This window comes from Trachypithecus francoisi, unplaced genomic scaffold (assembly GCF_009764315.1).
Source record: "Trachypithecus francoisi isolate TF-2019V2 unplaced genomic scaffold, Tfra_2.0 Lachesis_group16, whole genome shotgun sequence".
Taxonomy (NCBI): domain Eukaryota; kingdom Metazoa; phylum Chordata; class Mammalia; order Primates; family Cercopithecidae; genus Trachypithecus; species Trachypithecus francoisi.
The window spans coordinates 32,256,934-32,273,004 of NW_022681461.1; the positions used below are offsets into that span (position 1 = coordinate 32,256,934).

Consider the following 16,071-nt stretch of genomic DNA (forward strand, 5'->3'; position numbering starts at 1 on the left):
CATCTGCTCAGAGCCATTACTATTACTTATAAAGACCACAGACTTCCTATTTCACATCTGAGCACAGTTGGAAACCATGCCTTCAAAAGACAAACAAAAAATGTATTTTATAAATAAAACAACTTACCCATACATGAGAAATTTCTTAACAATATTTCTGGAATATTTGGCTTTACTTAATTCAACCAAATCATCTGAAAAACAAAAATACATTACAATGACTTGAGATCTCATTTCAGTTCTCTGGAAACAAAGGGAGAAACTAAATAAATGCACAATCCTGGAAACACAAATAATTCTCAATTTGTCCCAGGCAAGGAAAAAATAAAAACAAAAAAGGATCTGGAGAAGACACACCTAAACAAAAATTGTTTTCTAGACAGTCTTGGGTATTTTAAGAGAAAACAAGTGACTTATTGCAAATGATAACATAATCTTCAGTATGTAATAAATACCTCGCAATTCTTCAAAAGCCTGTTTTCTCTGTTCTTCATTACCATACTGAATGTAACACTGAATCACACGAGTTGAATCATGTGCAAATGCAATCTGTAGGAAAAAGTCTGAGTTAGACTAATTCTCTTTTGAGAGTCATGTTTCTCATTAATTTATTGTGACCTCTTCTGGAATTTCTTGTTAGAAAAAAGGTAGTCTTCATGGATAAAATCAAACCTAGATTACTGAGAACTACTTGTTTTAATTACACAGAACATCATTCTTTTGTTTTGAGGCCTACCATATTTGATAGGTACAATTAATAATGACATTGAGACAAGGATAAATTAAACCATTCTGCAATACTCCTCTCATTATAATTAAAACCAAACCAATCCAAACCATCTGATGATTATACAGACTATAACTCCTCACTTCTTTGATAGTTACTGTCCCTAAAAGGGAAATATTTGTTTAAAAGGTCTATTACCCTATGACTTTTATATAAGTGATCTAAGAATGTTTGGCTTTGACAACCAGAAGTATATCCGTAAGATGAATCTAAACGTCTTCCTAAAGAAATAAATATATCTATACACACTGGCAATTATAAGCTAATCATTCATCTGTCACATTTTCATGATAATTCCTGCACATATATCCAGTTATATTTCTAGAAGAGTTGCTGTGTTTCGAATCTGATTCTCTAACCCATTCCTCCTCACGACTGCCGGAAGGACCCACTGGTCAATTTTCTAGAGCATCCTCCACAAATCATCCATCATGCAAAATTATTTTTACTATGCTACAGTACCAGTCTACTTCAACAGTGCTTATTTGTTGTTCACTCTGTCTTTAAAGTTTTTTAATTCCAACAAATCAGAAGGTGAGTGTATACTTCCATCAAAGTCATAAATTTCAAGATTTGTAAGACATCTCTGAATATCTTTTAAAAAATTAAGGCTGTTTTTGTGTATATATTGAGCATCTACTATATAACCACATAACTGCCTTAAACATAGTGTTCTTATTTATATCTCAAAGCAACCATAAGAATAAGCTGTCATTATTCCCACTTTACAGATAAGGGAAGTAAAGTTATGAGAAGGAACTCGCTATTACCCCAAGGAAGAATCTTTACTTCTCTGAGTCCCAAATACATCAAATATATAACAGGGATGATGACATATGGTAAATGACACAATGCATGTCCTGGTTAACACAATTCCTAACCTATAGTAAATAATAAACAGGTTATTGTTATTGTTCAAAGGCACACATATTTTAAGCAGCCTAGCCAGGATTTGAACACCAAACTCACTTCTAAGACCATGGTCACACAGCTGTGACCTCAGGGTAGTTGAGAAAGAATGCTGAGTGAAATATTTATAAACTGTCGGAGCTGAGGGGGCAGTTCTATTGTAAAAAGATCCTGCTGAATTTATAAGAAAGCAGCAGCTGATGACTTGCTATTTTCCTTCAAGAGGTAATATAGCATCTGGTTAGACCTATGCATCTGACTTGGCAAAGGCTGCCCCCCTAGGTGCCGTAAAACTATGAGAATCTGTTGTCTTCCAAGCCATTATATATTAATCCAAATGCACAAGAGTCACTGGAAATTTATTACAAAACCGGATTAAGCATCAACAATGAAAACTACTTTAGAATTCTCAAATGATTATATTTTAGTTAAAGATCTTTGCATGATGTTTACAAAAGCATGGAGGAAAAGAAAGAAGTAATATGTTCACATCACAAATACAAAAAAGTTGGCAACTGAGAACATACTAAATTATATGGAGTTCAGAACAAGACATTTAAACAAATACTACTGAACTAATAACTTCTCAAGATAACTTTAAGAGAACACCGGCTTATTTTAAGAATTATTAAAAAATGACACAGCCAACGGATAATCTTTGCAAAACTCTCCAGCAGTAAGGTCCCTCACTTTTAAATTTTTATGTAGTTCAGTGTTATGGAAGATATTTAAAACTTTTGGTCAAATACACCGGAAACAATGACAGGATCACCTGTCATGAATGGTCAGCTACTCCTGAGAGTGAGGCAATTTCAATCATTTAAAACTGCAACAATGAGTATGTCCTACTTACAGTTTTAATTTTCCCTTGAATCAACTTCTGCAAATCACTCATTAACTTTACTCTTTTTTCTTTGTCACAGTCTTTTCTACAAATGAGAAAAGGAAACACAATTTAAGTAAAGAAGTTATTTTAAACACACAAAATTAAAAACCATACCAGTATATGTTCTCCGAGTTCAGCATGATTTTCTTTTCTGCAGCAGCAAACCTCTGACATTAAAATTACTATTCCAGAGCAGCCAGACAAAAGTAATTTTCTCAAAGGCAGAAACTCATTTCAAAAGGTGTAATTTTATGTATCAATCCAAATCTTAAGAGCCAGAACTTCAGAAGTAAAAAAATAATAAAACAAATCTAAGATAACAAATACTGAAGTATCTCAAAACCTAGCTGATAAGAAATTATCCTTCGTTTTCTCAGAAATCTCTCAGGAAGAATGTCAAATTTATTTCAACCTCATACATTTTTATAAGCATATCCGATGCCATCATAATGATTCTACACACTTCTGCAACGGGCAGACATCCAAGTACTGATGTCTGTACTGGGGTGTCATGAGGACTCCCTCAATAACCCAAGTGCTACGTCATTTATTTTAGGACATCTCACTATTTACAAGTGACTTCTCCACTGTCGCAAAGGGACTAACAAACACATCTTTAGGTAGAATTACCTTCTTAAAATCTCCCAAATTTGCTTTGCCCGAACAACAATGTCATAGTTGGTTTTATCACTGAGTTGTCTGCTTTGCTTCAGTTCTTTCTTCTTCTTTTTGAAGTCATCCCATTTGGGTTTCTTGGCTGCTGATTCTAGTTATTATAGAAATTATTTTCAATTACATTTAACATTCTAAGTGTCATAAACCAATACAAATTAGGTATAAAGGGCGATCACTAATCAGGATCAATGCTCATTCTGGAAGCTAGAAAGGGGAATACACCATCCCCCATACATACTTTGCTTTCTGAGCAGTTTGTACATTTTACATTTGGTTAAATTTAAATATTTAATTCTTCTAACAGGATACCTATTAAGAGAAAAGGACATTACAAGAATTACAAAAGTAAAATATTTTAAATATCTTTTTCAATTGTGAAATAAAATTCTACTTTTAAGATTAAGATCATTGGACTTGGAGTATAATCAACTTTCAATGAAAACAAAAATTAGTCCAAATGAAAACAGGAAAAACAACTTCGAAAATTCACTGTTCTGAGTGCTGTTGTATATTAAGTCACTTATTTCTTAAAACAACTCCAAGAGGTAGGTATTAATATTACCCTCCCTTCCACGGTGGGGAAAAAGAACCAAGCAGTTGAGTTCTCTATCTGAGGCCACACAACCTGCTAGAATTAGGATTTACACCTAGAAACAGCCCTCTGCTATCTTGTCATGACAATGAACAACCAAAATTTCCAAGTTTGCCACAAATAGTGATACTATTAAAGTCGAATATCTTTCTATCACCACTTTTTTGTCTTCAAAATCCAAGTAACTTACCAATGGAACTAATGATACCAAAGAACAACTTACTAAAATGGGTATTATTTACATGAGTATCCTGCACGGAATCCTTTTGGGGAATTAGTCACTTCTCACTATCTCCCTTTCTCTTAAAAAACTGGAAAAATGCAAAAAAGAAAAGAAAAAGCCCTATAAAACCAAAACCTAGTTATAACCACTGATTATTTTCCTCTTACTTTTTCTCCATGTATGTTTTAATCTTTAAAAACTCAAAATGTGGCCGGGCTCATGCCTGTAATCCCAGTACTTTGGAGGGCTGAGGAAGAAGAATCACTTGAGGCCAGGAGTTTGAGACCAGCCTGGGCGAAATAGTGAGACCCCGTCTCCACGAAAAAATTAAATTAAAAAATTAGCCGGATGTGGTGGTACACGCCTGCAGTTCCAGCTAATTGGGAGGCTGAGGCAGGAGGATCACTTGAGTTCAGGAGGTTGAGGATGCAGTGAGCCATCATCATACCATTGCACTTCACAGTTTGGGCAACAAAGTGAGGCCTTATCTCAAAAAAGAAAACACTTCAGAATCTGCCTTCACTTAACATGATTATGTTTTCTCATGAAATTATCATTCCTCTATAACATAATTTCTAATGGCTATCCAATATACTACAATGTATTTATTATTCCCTTATTGTTTACTTATATTCCCTGCCTGGTAATACAAAAGATTATAGGCAACAAAGGGCGTATTTACCATTATATTAACATGATATCCTCTACTATACAATCCAGGGCTAATTTAATTCCATAAATATTTGGGTACCCTTGACATACGTCACGTTAGGCTGCAGTACATTTATCAATGTGGGGGTTGTCTAGTATCCAATCTCTCATCTTATTCTATCAGTCTAGTTACTGATACAAAAATATGAGAAAATGAAATCAAGAGTCTCATTTTGAGATATCAGGAACATATCTCCCATAGCAAAAGAAATCATGGCTTTTCTCACACCAATGTGAGAAATTAGTGTATATGTGTTTAAAATGCAGGCATCAAAAACTCCAGTAGAGAAAGTAAGATTTGGGATCTATTAGAGAGGCTAGGTAAGAGAAAGTATAAAAGAGAGCTAGAAGAGAAACTACTGGCAATGGGGGAGGAGGAAGACAAGGGAGAAAGAAAAAATGAAAAGAGAAGAGCGAGACTGGAGCATGAAAAGATCCTACAGCCCTAATGGCAAACAATGGCACTTCCCCTCCTTCCTCTCTCCCTAGCTCCGTCTTAAGGCTGCTGTCCCTCTGGTAAGCAGTCCTCAGGCAGGGTAAAAAGCAAGCACCAGGACTAGGGGGTGGCACTGAGAAAACCATCCCCAGTGGTCTCAGCTGGCAACAAAGGAGCAGTGTTAAGACATGCTGTTCTGGAGAAAAAGAGAATAAAAGGCACCAGAAAAATTCTCAGGATGTTGCAAAGGAAGTAATGATATGACAATCCACACAACCTGGAAACTGCTTGTTTGAGATCAATGCAGGACAATGCACAACAGAGGAATGTTATACAATAGAGAGCAAAGCTCTGGGTTAGAAATGACCCACTGAACATCATCACAGAGACGGGCAGTTTGTTTCAACAGACAAGCAGGAGACCTGCCAATACCTCCAATCAGTGAGCAACTTGTCCTGAACCAATTAAAATCAAATCTGTCATGTGTGCAGGACACCTTCTCTGGAACTACTATGGATCTGTGCGATCAGATGGGTTATTGTATTAGTCTGGCCTAAGCTCTGTGAAGGCAGGGTCTGTATGTTTCTTGCTCACCAAAGCATCCTTAACCAAGGATGACACTTAGCTGGGGACAGACTGATTCTTTAAAGCCAGATTCTATGATGATTAGTTGGGGCCTGATAACAATCAGTATCCTTACTGATTGTTTTTGTGTGCGTGCGTGTTTTACCCTATCTTCTGGTGCAATGCATAGAAAACTCAAATACTCGTTGAATGAATGAACCAATTTTAGCTTATGGAAAGAAATGTTTTATTGAGGTTCCACTGTACAAAGCCATTATAATTTAGTTTAACTTCATGGCTAAGGTAATTCAGAAAAGGGCTAAGAAATAAAAAAACTCCAAGCACCAGAGGCAAATTCTGAGCATGAAAGATGCTCTGTTGTTTGTTTAAGCCATCTACCTGTCCCAAAATGTTACCTGCCAAGGAATAAGAATGTGAGTCTCTAATGCACCTCCAGAGTCCCTGTGCACAATGCTTCAAGCACTAGGTCAGGCAGGGCAAGGACTCTGCAAAGACCATGCTGAACGAATCAGTACTTACCATCGTTTTTACCATCTGGCTGGAATCTTCTCTTCTTGTTGAATTTATTTGCCTGCTGGAATTTGTTCTTTGGTGATTTGTCCCCTTGCTGCTTATTCTTGAACTGCTTCACACCCTTTTTGCCAGGTTTTGTGATACCTTTCTCAAAGTTCCTAGATGTAATTTTAGGTCCACTTTCTTGAGCAACTTTTCTTGGAAATGTCTTTGAAGAACCAGAATCTAGTGACAATAATAATTACAAGTTCAATGATTCTGGGCCCAAATCTCTTGTATCCATGGGATTATATTCATTATAGAAAATTACACTCTTTAATCCTAATACCTTGTCTTACTCTCAGATACGCAACGTACAGCCTTTTGAGTAGAACTGGATTTAAACAATCAAAACAAAATTAAAAAATTCTTTCCTTGATTATAAAACTAATACAGGTTCATGACAAAAAACAAAAAACAAACAACAAACAAACAAAAAAAAACCCTAGAGAGTACAGAAATGTAAAACAAAAGCTACCCATGATTCTACCACTAGAGATAAGCACTGGTGTCACTTTGGTATGTTTCTCTAGTTTTAAGCATATAGCAAGGCTATTATTTATATAACTTTGTATTCTGCTTTAGTGATGGTCTACACAGAATTTTCAAGAGTTCAATAACATAAAAGAAGTCTAAGAATAAAATGAACATTCTTGAAACTTGGAAAGTATAACATAAGGACATCTAAAATGTTAATTTTAAAATTTTCTAGTTTTAAGAAAATAAAATTTTAAAGCCTACAATAAAATTATTTAATAAAAACTTTTAGTCAAGAAGGTTTACAAATTAGTACCTTACAAATGAGATGCAAACAGCAATGGCTATATTTTAAGGAAACAAGTTATGTGTATAGTTCCCTGACTTTTCTATTTTACAATACTGACACCTGATGGAATAATAAAGACATCACCATTATAAATTCTGAACCTAAAAGGATTTGGCTTATGAACAGTATGTATTAAACAGTCCTAATTTATCAAATGTTAAAATAAAACATATGGTGAACTAGTGTGAATAAAATGACGCAACAGCAGTAACAACTGAGATAAGGAGTCTTCCATGAGTAAAGCATTCCTCAATTATTCTGGCAATTTCTTAAGTGTCTAAATGTCATGAGCAACATGTTAACTCATACACAATAACACATACTTCTTCCTACTATTTTAATCCTAATCCTAGCCAATGAATACAGATTGAAATTTGCTACCTGCCCTCCCATCCTCCAATTATAATAGCCAAACAACCACATGGGAAGCATATCTTACCACTATTTTTATGAAATCTGTTTTTTCCTTGCGATGTCTTTGTACTCTTTCCTGTGAATTGCTTTTTCCCTTTGACTTCCATTGTAGCAACTCTAGAAAACCAAAACCAAAACAATCACTGCAGTTCTCTTCATCAAATAAGAGCTGTTATATAGTCATTGCCGCATTTAGCCCTTCAGTCTACAAATACAATACAAATCACCCAGATATAGAATGGGCAACTACTTAAATCCAGCAATTATGCAATCACTGCCTCAGATTTTAAAACTGAAAATGAACAAGGTATCAATAAAAAAACTAGGAACAATACACACCCTGGCCAGTGTTTGATATGTCTGGAGGCAACACTTCACTTCCACAATAGTACTGGCTAAAAATAGACCACGATTGACACTAAGTATAATAAGCATCAGAGTTTGCATTTTGTAACCTGGGAAGACTAGAGGATGAGTAACTGACAAAATTATCTCTTGATTTCTTGGAGCCTAAAAAGCCAGGAACAAACAATAGGCTGCACATACCACTACATGCATTTAATACAAGAAAATAAAGGATTATCTGAAAGAGTCCTATGTGATCCAACATAGCTAAAACAAAGATTAGCATCCAGTGTTTAATTTGTGATTGTTTTAGAGGCAGCCAAGTAATTGGCAGTGAACTCCAAAATAAGATCATGTTGAAATAGTTAATATTTCACTGAAAGGAATCTGTCTAATAGGTGCTTTATAGGCTACTGAGACACCATGGTGCACAGGATAAACAAGTTATAACGCCTCAACTACCCAAGGTCCCTGAAAGCAGCGGAATAGATCAAGAGCAAAAGCCTTTTGGCTCATTTCTCCACTTTCCAAAGTCGGACGATCAACTCATTTGAAAGCTGACTCTAAACAGATGTTGGCGATCCCCAGACAACATTAGATATTTCTAGATTAGAATTGCCCATTCAATCACTAATTTCTCAGGATATCAGCATAAGAGAAAAGAAGGGTTCAGGGATAAAATATATTTGGGAAACAGTAAGTTACATGACAACTATCAGTCTGTAAGAAAAGGCTTTTCAGATTCTTTAATTTGCTAATATAAACGATTAATTGTCAAGCAAAGGCTAAAAGGATGCAGGATTTTCCGACTCCAGTTGAACCACTTTTTCCTGGAACATCACAAGGGAACAGCAGAGTTCCAAGGAGCACTCTGAAAAGCACCGTTCTAATCTAGACTTTTCTAATGATTCTGAAATACGGACAGCCCCCGAATTACTCGGCTTCCTTGGGGCATTTAGAACTGAAAGGTCACATTATTACTTAGCTATGGCCATCATAACGTGTCCGGAATTGGTGGGTTCTTGGCCTCACCGACTTCAAGAATGAAGCCATGGACCCTTTGGTGTTACAGTTCTTAAAGATGGTGTGTCCTGAGTTTGTTCCTTTAGACGTTCAGATGTGTCTGGAGCGTCGTCCTTCTGGTGGGTGGTCTTGCTGTCAGGAGTGAAGCTGCAGATCTTGGTGGTAAGCGTTACACCTCTTAAAGGCAGTGCGTCTGGAGTTGTTCATTCTTCCCAGTGGTCTCACTGGCTTCAGGAGTGAAGCTGCGGACCTTCGCAGTCAGTGTTACAGCTCATAAAGGCAGCGTAGACCCAAAGAGTGAGCAGCAGCAAGATTTATTGCAAAGAGCGAAAGAACAAAGCCTCCACAGTGTAGAAAAAGACCCGAGCGGGTTGCCGCCAGCTGGGGCAGCCTGCTTTTATTCCCTTATCTGGCCCCACCCACATTCTGCTGAACCGTCCATTTTGCAGAGAGCTGATTGGTCTATTTTATAGAGAGTTGATTGGTCCCTTTTGACAGAGTACTGACTGGTGTGTTTACAATCCTTGCTAGACACAGAGTCACAGAGTGCTAGTTAGCTAGATACAGAGTACCAATTGGTGTATTTACAAACCTTGAGCTAGACACAGAGTGCCGATTGGTGTATTTACAAACCCTGAGCTAGATACAGAGTGCTGATTGGTGCATTTACAATCCTTGAGCTAGACACAGAGTCACAGAGTGCTAGTCCTCCAAGTCTCCACTAGGTTAGCTAGAGTACCAACTGTTGTATTCCCAAACCCTGACACAGAGTGCTGCTTGGTGCACATATGATCGATCCTCCAGCTAGATATAAAAGTTCTCCAAGTCCCCATCCAGTTCAGGAGCCCAGCTGGCTTCACCCAGTGGATCCTGCATGGGGGGGTGGGGTGGGGCGGGGGGCTGCGGGCAGAGCCGTCCACCAGCCCCTAGCCGCGCCTGCACTCCTCAGCCCTTGGGCTGTCGATGGGACCAGGCGCTACGGAGCAGGGGATGGCGCCCACCAGGGAGGCTCAGGTCGCACGGGAGTCCACGGAGGGGGGGCGGGGGGCCGAAGGGGCTCGGTCACAATGGGCTGCAGGTCCCGAGCCCTGCCCTGTGGGGAAGCAGTTAAATCCTGCAAGAATTTGAGTGCAGCGCCGACTGTCCGCACTGCTGGGGGACCAGGCGCAACCTTCTCCGTAGTTGCTGGCCCGGGTGCTAAGCCCCTCACTACCCTGGGCAGGTGGAGCTGGCCAGCCGCCCTGCACCGGCGCCCGCAGGAACTCGAGCTGGCGTGCTCGCGCTGGCCCCTGAGCATGCGGTGCGCAGCCCCGGTTCCCGCCCACGCCTCTCCCTCCACATCTTCCCGCAAGCAGAGGGAGGCGGCCCTGGCCTCAGCCAGCCCAGAGGGGGGCTCCCACGGTGCCCTAGCAGGCTGAAGGGCTCCTCAAGCGCCGCCAAAGTGGATGCCAAGGCCGAGGAGCCGCTGAGAGTGAGGGCTGCTAGCACATTATCACCTCTCAATGACCATACCTGCATCTCTTAGCTCTTCTATGCCATGTAGTTTTCTAAGAATCTATTCATTTACATGTTTTCTCTATATGTTTATTCTAATTTTTATATTGAAATAATTTTAGCTTTAGAAAAGAGTTGACAAGATACACAGTTCACATATGCCCTTTTCCCAGCTTCCCCTAATGTTAACATACAATACTATTAACTAAGCTACAGAGTTGAGTTGGAGTTTACCAGTTTTTCCACTAATATCCTCTTTCTGTACCAGGATACACTGATTCTGGCCATCAAGTTTCCTTTGTATTTTGTAGAATATTCCTCATTTGGGATTTGCCTGATGTTTTCTCATGATTAGGCTAAGGCTACACATTTTTTGGAAGACTACCAGAGGTCAAGCTTTCTTCTGGTAGTACTCTACCAGGAGGTACATGACATTAACATGACTTATTACTGTTTATGTTAACCGTGTTCACTTGGTCAAAGTAGTGTTTTCCAGGCTTCTCCACTGTAAAGTTGCCACTTTAACCCTTCCATCTTTATTAGATCCAAGCCACCAAGTCCAGCCCAAACTCAGAGGAAAATTAAGCTCCACTTCCCAGAAGGCGGGGTACTAAAGAATCCAGGCATATGTTAAACTACCACAGCAATTAATAAACATTTTAGACAAGATGTCTGGAGGATATGTAGACATCCCATGTCTTCCTAAGTTTTACCTGCTAACTTTAGCATCTGTCGGTGGATTTTGGCTGCAGCAATTACTGCATTTAAATGGTGATCTTCTATTTCTCTTATTACTTTTACCCTTGTTATTCTGAACTTTTCTGTAGGGAAGACTTGTCCCATCTTTTCTATTTACTTATATCATATAGTCTCAGATATTTATTTCATTCCTTGGTTATAATCCACTACCATTGTTATTTTGTTGCTCAAATAATTCTAGCTCCAGCCAGTGGGAAGTTTTTCAGGTTGCTTCTGTGTCCTTTTGACATGGCCCATCTGTTTTGTGTTGTTTTGTTTTTTAAAGCACACCCTTATTTCGTGGCACTAGCTCCAGGTTCATTCTGTATTTTCCTTAAACTAGCCCTGAAATTAGCCACTTCTCCAAGGAATCCTGGTTCCTTTAAGAATGGTATTTAAAAACCAAGATCTGAGTGCTAGGTGTGCTTGTTGTCACTGAGGTGTCCTTGTTTCTACGTCCCTTCAGCAGATTCAGGAAACACACATATATACATTAACCTATGCATATGCACATACCTATATTTATTTTTATATCTATTAAAATAACATGAAGCTCATACTAATGTTTCCAAATCTAATCAAGCACCACAGATTTTATTCTAGGCATCTCCTCTTGCTCATTTGTAAGTTCTTTCTCTGACAGTGAGCAACCTGCTTCCCACCATCTACAATTTATTTATACGTATGTTCAACCCTACTATACATGTATACTTTCAGAACTGCTAACGTGTATCCCACGAGAAATAAATTTACAATGAAGGTACAGTGTTGATGTACAATTCTTTTTTGTATCCATTCAAAACACTTTTCCAGAGTTACTTAGAGGCTTACATGGTGGCTCACGCCTGTAATCCCAGCACTTTGGGAGGCTGAGGCGGGTGGATTACCTGAGGTCAGGAGTTCAAGACCAAACCCCGTCTCTACTAAAAATAAAAAAAAATTAGCTGGGCGTGGTGGTGGTGCACACATGTAATCCCAGCTACTCAGGGGGCTGAGGCAGGAGAATCACCTGAACCCAGGAGGTGGAGGCTGCAGCAAGCTGAGATTGTGCCACTACATTCCAGCCAGGGCAACAGAGTGAGACTCTGTTTCAAATGTTAAACTACCATAGCAATTAATAAACATTTTAGACAAGATGTTTAGAGAATATGTAGACATCCTACCTCCTCTTAAGTTTTACCTGCTAACTTTAGCACTCAAGTCAGTGGATTCCGCCTGTAGCAATTACTGCTGCAGGCAAAAAAAAAAAAGCTACTTAGATCAGCCCTTCAGTCTCTCACTCTCTTTAGTGAAGTTACATGTTTATAATATAGCTTAACTGATTTGTCACAGTCTGCATTGCATCCCCAGAAATGCTGGTAGATTTATCAAATGTGCATATAGTCAAGTTTACTCTTTCTGGTATATAATTCTATGGGCTTCAACAAATGGCTAAGAGTCATGCATCCTCTACCATAGTATCTTACAGAAAAGTTTTGTCACTCTAGAAAGTCCCGTGGTACACCTCCTTTGTAATCAACTCCTTCCCTCTTCCCTGACTGCCAATGATTGGGTTTTCATGCCTATTTTGTCTTTTCCAGAATGTCATTCATTCATATACATGGAATCATACAACATGTAACTTTTTGGGTCTTGCTTCTTCCACTTGGCAAAATGCAATTTGCTTTGCTCAGGGACCCTGTACCTTCATAATCAATCATCACATTCCATAGTGTCTCTCAGAATTGGCCCCTCTTTTTCCTTTCCCTCTATTACCCCATTCTGGCTCCTGTTAGCTCTTGCTCAGTTTTGTTTAGATCCAATCTGCTTTGATCCACTTTCTGCTGCCTGATTAACCTTCCACTAGCACACCTATTTCATGTGATTTCCATGCTCCAATAGCTTCAAAGCTTTCCCACTGCCTTCAGGAAAAAGTTCCAACTCAGGCATTCACAGCCATTCAGAATGTGGTCTTAATTCACTCCACTCATCAACACCACACAGGAGTCAATCTTTCTCATTATTCTTTATCTAAATAGTGAAGTTTTAAGTGAAGTTTAGCCATTCTCTCTGCAACACAATTCCGACCCATCCTTCAAATTCAGTTTAAATGACATTTTCTTATAGACCAACCTCTAAATGTCAGCATTCCTCAAATCTTTGTCCTAGGGAACGTCCCTTCTCTCTCCACGCTTTTCCCTAGATGGTCTTATCCAATCTCCTGGCTTTTTATGCTGAGTTCTCCCAAATCATGTCTCCATTATGAACTTCTCCTTGGGCTCCAAACTTGTGTATAACTGCTTATCTGATACCTCTAATTATGTGTCTAACAGGCACCTTACCCTTAATGTGTCCAAAACATAATTCTCTTATGTTGTTCTCTATGTTATTGTTGTCTGTCCCATAGACAACAAGATACTATTTTTCTCTGCCCCACTGTCCCCCATCTCAGCCAATGGCACATCATCTATTTTACTGCTCAAGTAAGAAACCTGAGTTACCCTTGACATTTTCCTCTCTTGTCTGCCACACTGAACCATAAGTTAGTTCTCTTAAATGCCCCTTAAGTCACCACCCTAATGTAAACTATCATTAATACAATCTCTTGAGCTCCCAAATTAAATACATCTTCTAAAGAGAACCAGGGCCTATTCATTATTCTCACTTGCTTATAAGCCTTCAATGTTTTCTACACATGGTAATAGCAACGGAAATGTTTTCCTACTGATAGAAAAAAAAAATTCCCCATCATGGCCTTCAAGGCCCTACAGAACCTAGTTCCACTCTATCCCTCTAACTTTATCTTGTACTCTAACTGTACTCCTTTCTAGCTCCCACCTCAGGGACTTAGCCCATTATTGCCTCTGCTTGAAGTACTCCCTGAGCTTCCAGATCTCCGGGTGGCCTCTCGCCATGCTTTAGATCTCCGCTTAAAAATCACTTCTTCAGATTCCACTATCTTCCAACTCAGCTTCCAGTTCGTTTCCTCCCAGCACTTATAATCTGCGTACATTCAGGCACACCACCTAGCACTGGAGTTGGTGTTTGTGAAACGGCACAGACAGGCTGATCAGGCCGAGCACGGGCTGGGATTCTAGAGCGAAGCTAGTCCAATCTAACCCAGGACGCAAGGCAACGTGGTGGGAGAGAGGTCGGAGCTCCGCCCTCCTTGCCAGGTTCCAATCAGTCCCAAACGCCTAGCCCAGAAACAGGCCACAGGAGACTGCCCAGTGGACAACAGCCCCGAGAGACCTCTCCGACTTCCAACGCCCGAACCCCTCCTAGGAGCGACCGCTGAGCCTGCCACACTCACCGCACACGTGGGACAGAGGCAGCTCGCGCAGCGGATCCGGACCGCGGCTCCGCTTCCGCTTCCTTGCCTTGCTCCGCCCCCGAGCCGCTTTTTTTCATCTTCCGCGGCGGGTCAGTGACTAAGAGGTGGAGCTTACCAGACAATACAAAAATTCGGAGTTTCTATTGGTCCGCTGCTGTTATGCCTCCTCTTGAGGAGCGAGGATTTTGGCCCTTGAAAGGATCCGTCGGGCAGAGGACGCGACAACGGTCACGGGAAAATGACGTCATTAACCCTGTCGCTTCCGTGCTGGAAAGAAAGGGAAATCTCTTGCGAGGTCGAACAGGCTGCTGAAGGAGAGACTTGGCCGGCGCGATTAATAGGAGGCCTGAATCCCGTAGCCTGAACAAATATTGAAGTAGCTAAAGTTTCTAAAGTGTGTTAATTTGCATACTTCCTGAGCAGTCCAGCGTGGAGGATAAAAGGGGTATCTCGTGAATCGGTTTGAATTGTAATCCCGTTTTTTTCACTTGCTAGCTGTGTGGCTCTGGGAAAATTACAAAATTTTTCTGAGCCTTGGCTTCCTGATCAATAAAATAGAAATAATTAAGTTACACGTGCAAAGCGCTTAGCATGGGACGCTCTCAATAAATGTTTGCTATTTTTAATGTCTGCTCGTGCCTGGAAAGTGCTGTTATTCAACTTTATACTTCAGGAAATAAGATTGTGGTTAGGATATATGCCCCATTTTCCAGATGAAGAAACTGACACGACAAACTTGGTCGTGTCAAACAACAGGATTTTATTCTGTAACAGTTCTAGAGGCAAGAATTCCAAAATCAAGCTGTTGGCAGAGCCCTGCACCTTTTCAAGGCTCTAGGGGAGAATCCTTTGCTTCTTCAGCTTCTAATGGTTCCAGGCGGTCCGTGGCTTGTTGCATGACTCCAATCTCTGCCTGTCTTCTAATGGCCTTCTCCTGTGCCTGTGTCACCTCTCTGTGTTTTTAGGACACTGAACAGTGAATTTAGAGTCCACGGGGATAATCCAAGATTATCTCATCTGGAGGTCCTTAATTTAATCACATCTGCAAAGGCCCTTTTCCCAAATAAGGTGACTTTCACATGTCCTGGGAGTTAGGACATAGACATACTTTTGGAGATTATTCAACCCACTACATTGGGAAAGTTGAGAACTGGCACTTGATCCCAGGTGCCAGACTTCAGATTTTACTATCTTCCAACTTACTCCGTTTTCTGGCCACTAAGGAGTAAGAGTTGAAACTGGCAATTTAGTAGACTATGCTTCTTGATGACAGGGGCCATCATTACTTTCCAGGCACTTATCTCACTATTCAGCACATAGATATTTGATAATTTCTTGTTGTTTACCTTAACTGTTACTAGTTTGTTTACATTTCAGCTCACTTAAGTCTCATAAGAACAGTTTTAAATAGGTCTTTTCTCATTTCACAGAGAAAGACAAAACATAGTAGCTTTGGTCCAGTGAGCCTGACTCTAAACTCAACGTGGCTGCCTCTGTACTGCTTTCAATAATTCAGTAAATGCTAAGAGAATACGGAACAGGAATTGCAGGAGGCCCATCAG

The 16,071-nt window shown here is 39.9% G+C and overlaps 1 protein-coding gene across 1 annotated transcript in view; it reads right to left on the bottom strand.

Moving 5' to 3' along the window:
- Positions 1-14,587, bottom strand: part of PUM3 (pumilio RNA binding family member 3) — a 41,051-nt gene extending 26,464 nt beyond the window's left edge. The window contains exons 1-7 of the mRNA XM_033237210.1: positions 14,489-14,587; positions 7,622-7,713; positions 6,324-6,542; positions 3,213-3,348; positions 2,550-2,625; positions 456-549; positions 128-194 (exon numbers count right to left, since the gene is read on the bottom strand). Coding sequence (XP_033093101.1) covers positions 128-194; positions 456-549; positions 2,550-2,625; positions 3,213-3,348; positions 6,324-6,542; positions 7,622-7,713; positions 14,489-14,586 — 782 coding nt within the window. The 5' untranslated portion in view covers position 14,587. The remainder of the gene's footprint in view (positions 1-127; positions 195-455; positions 550-2,549; positions 2,626-3,212; positions 3,349-6,323; positions 6,543-7,621; positions 7,714-14,488) is intronic.
- Between the last annotated feature and the right edge of the window lie 1,484 nt (positions 14,588-16,071).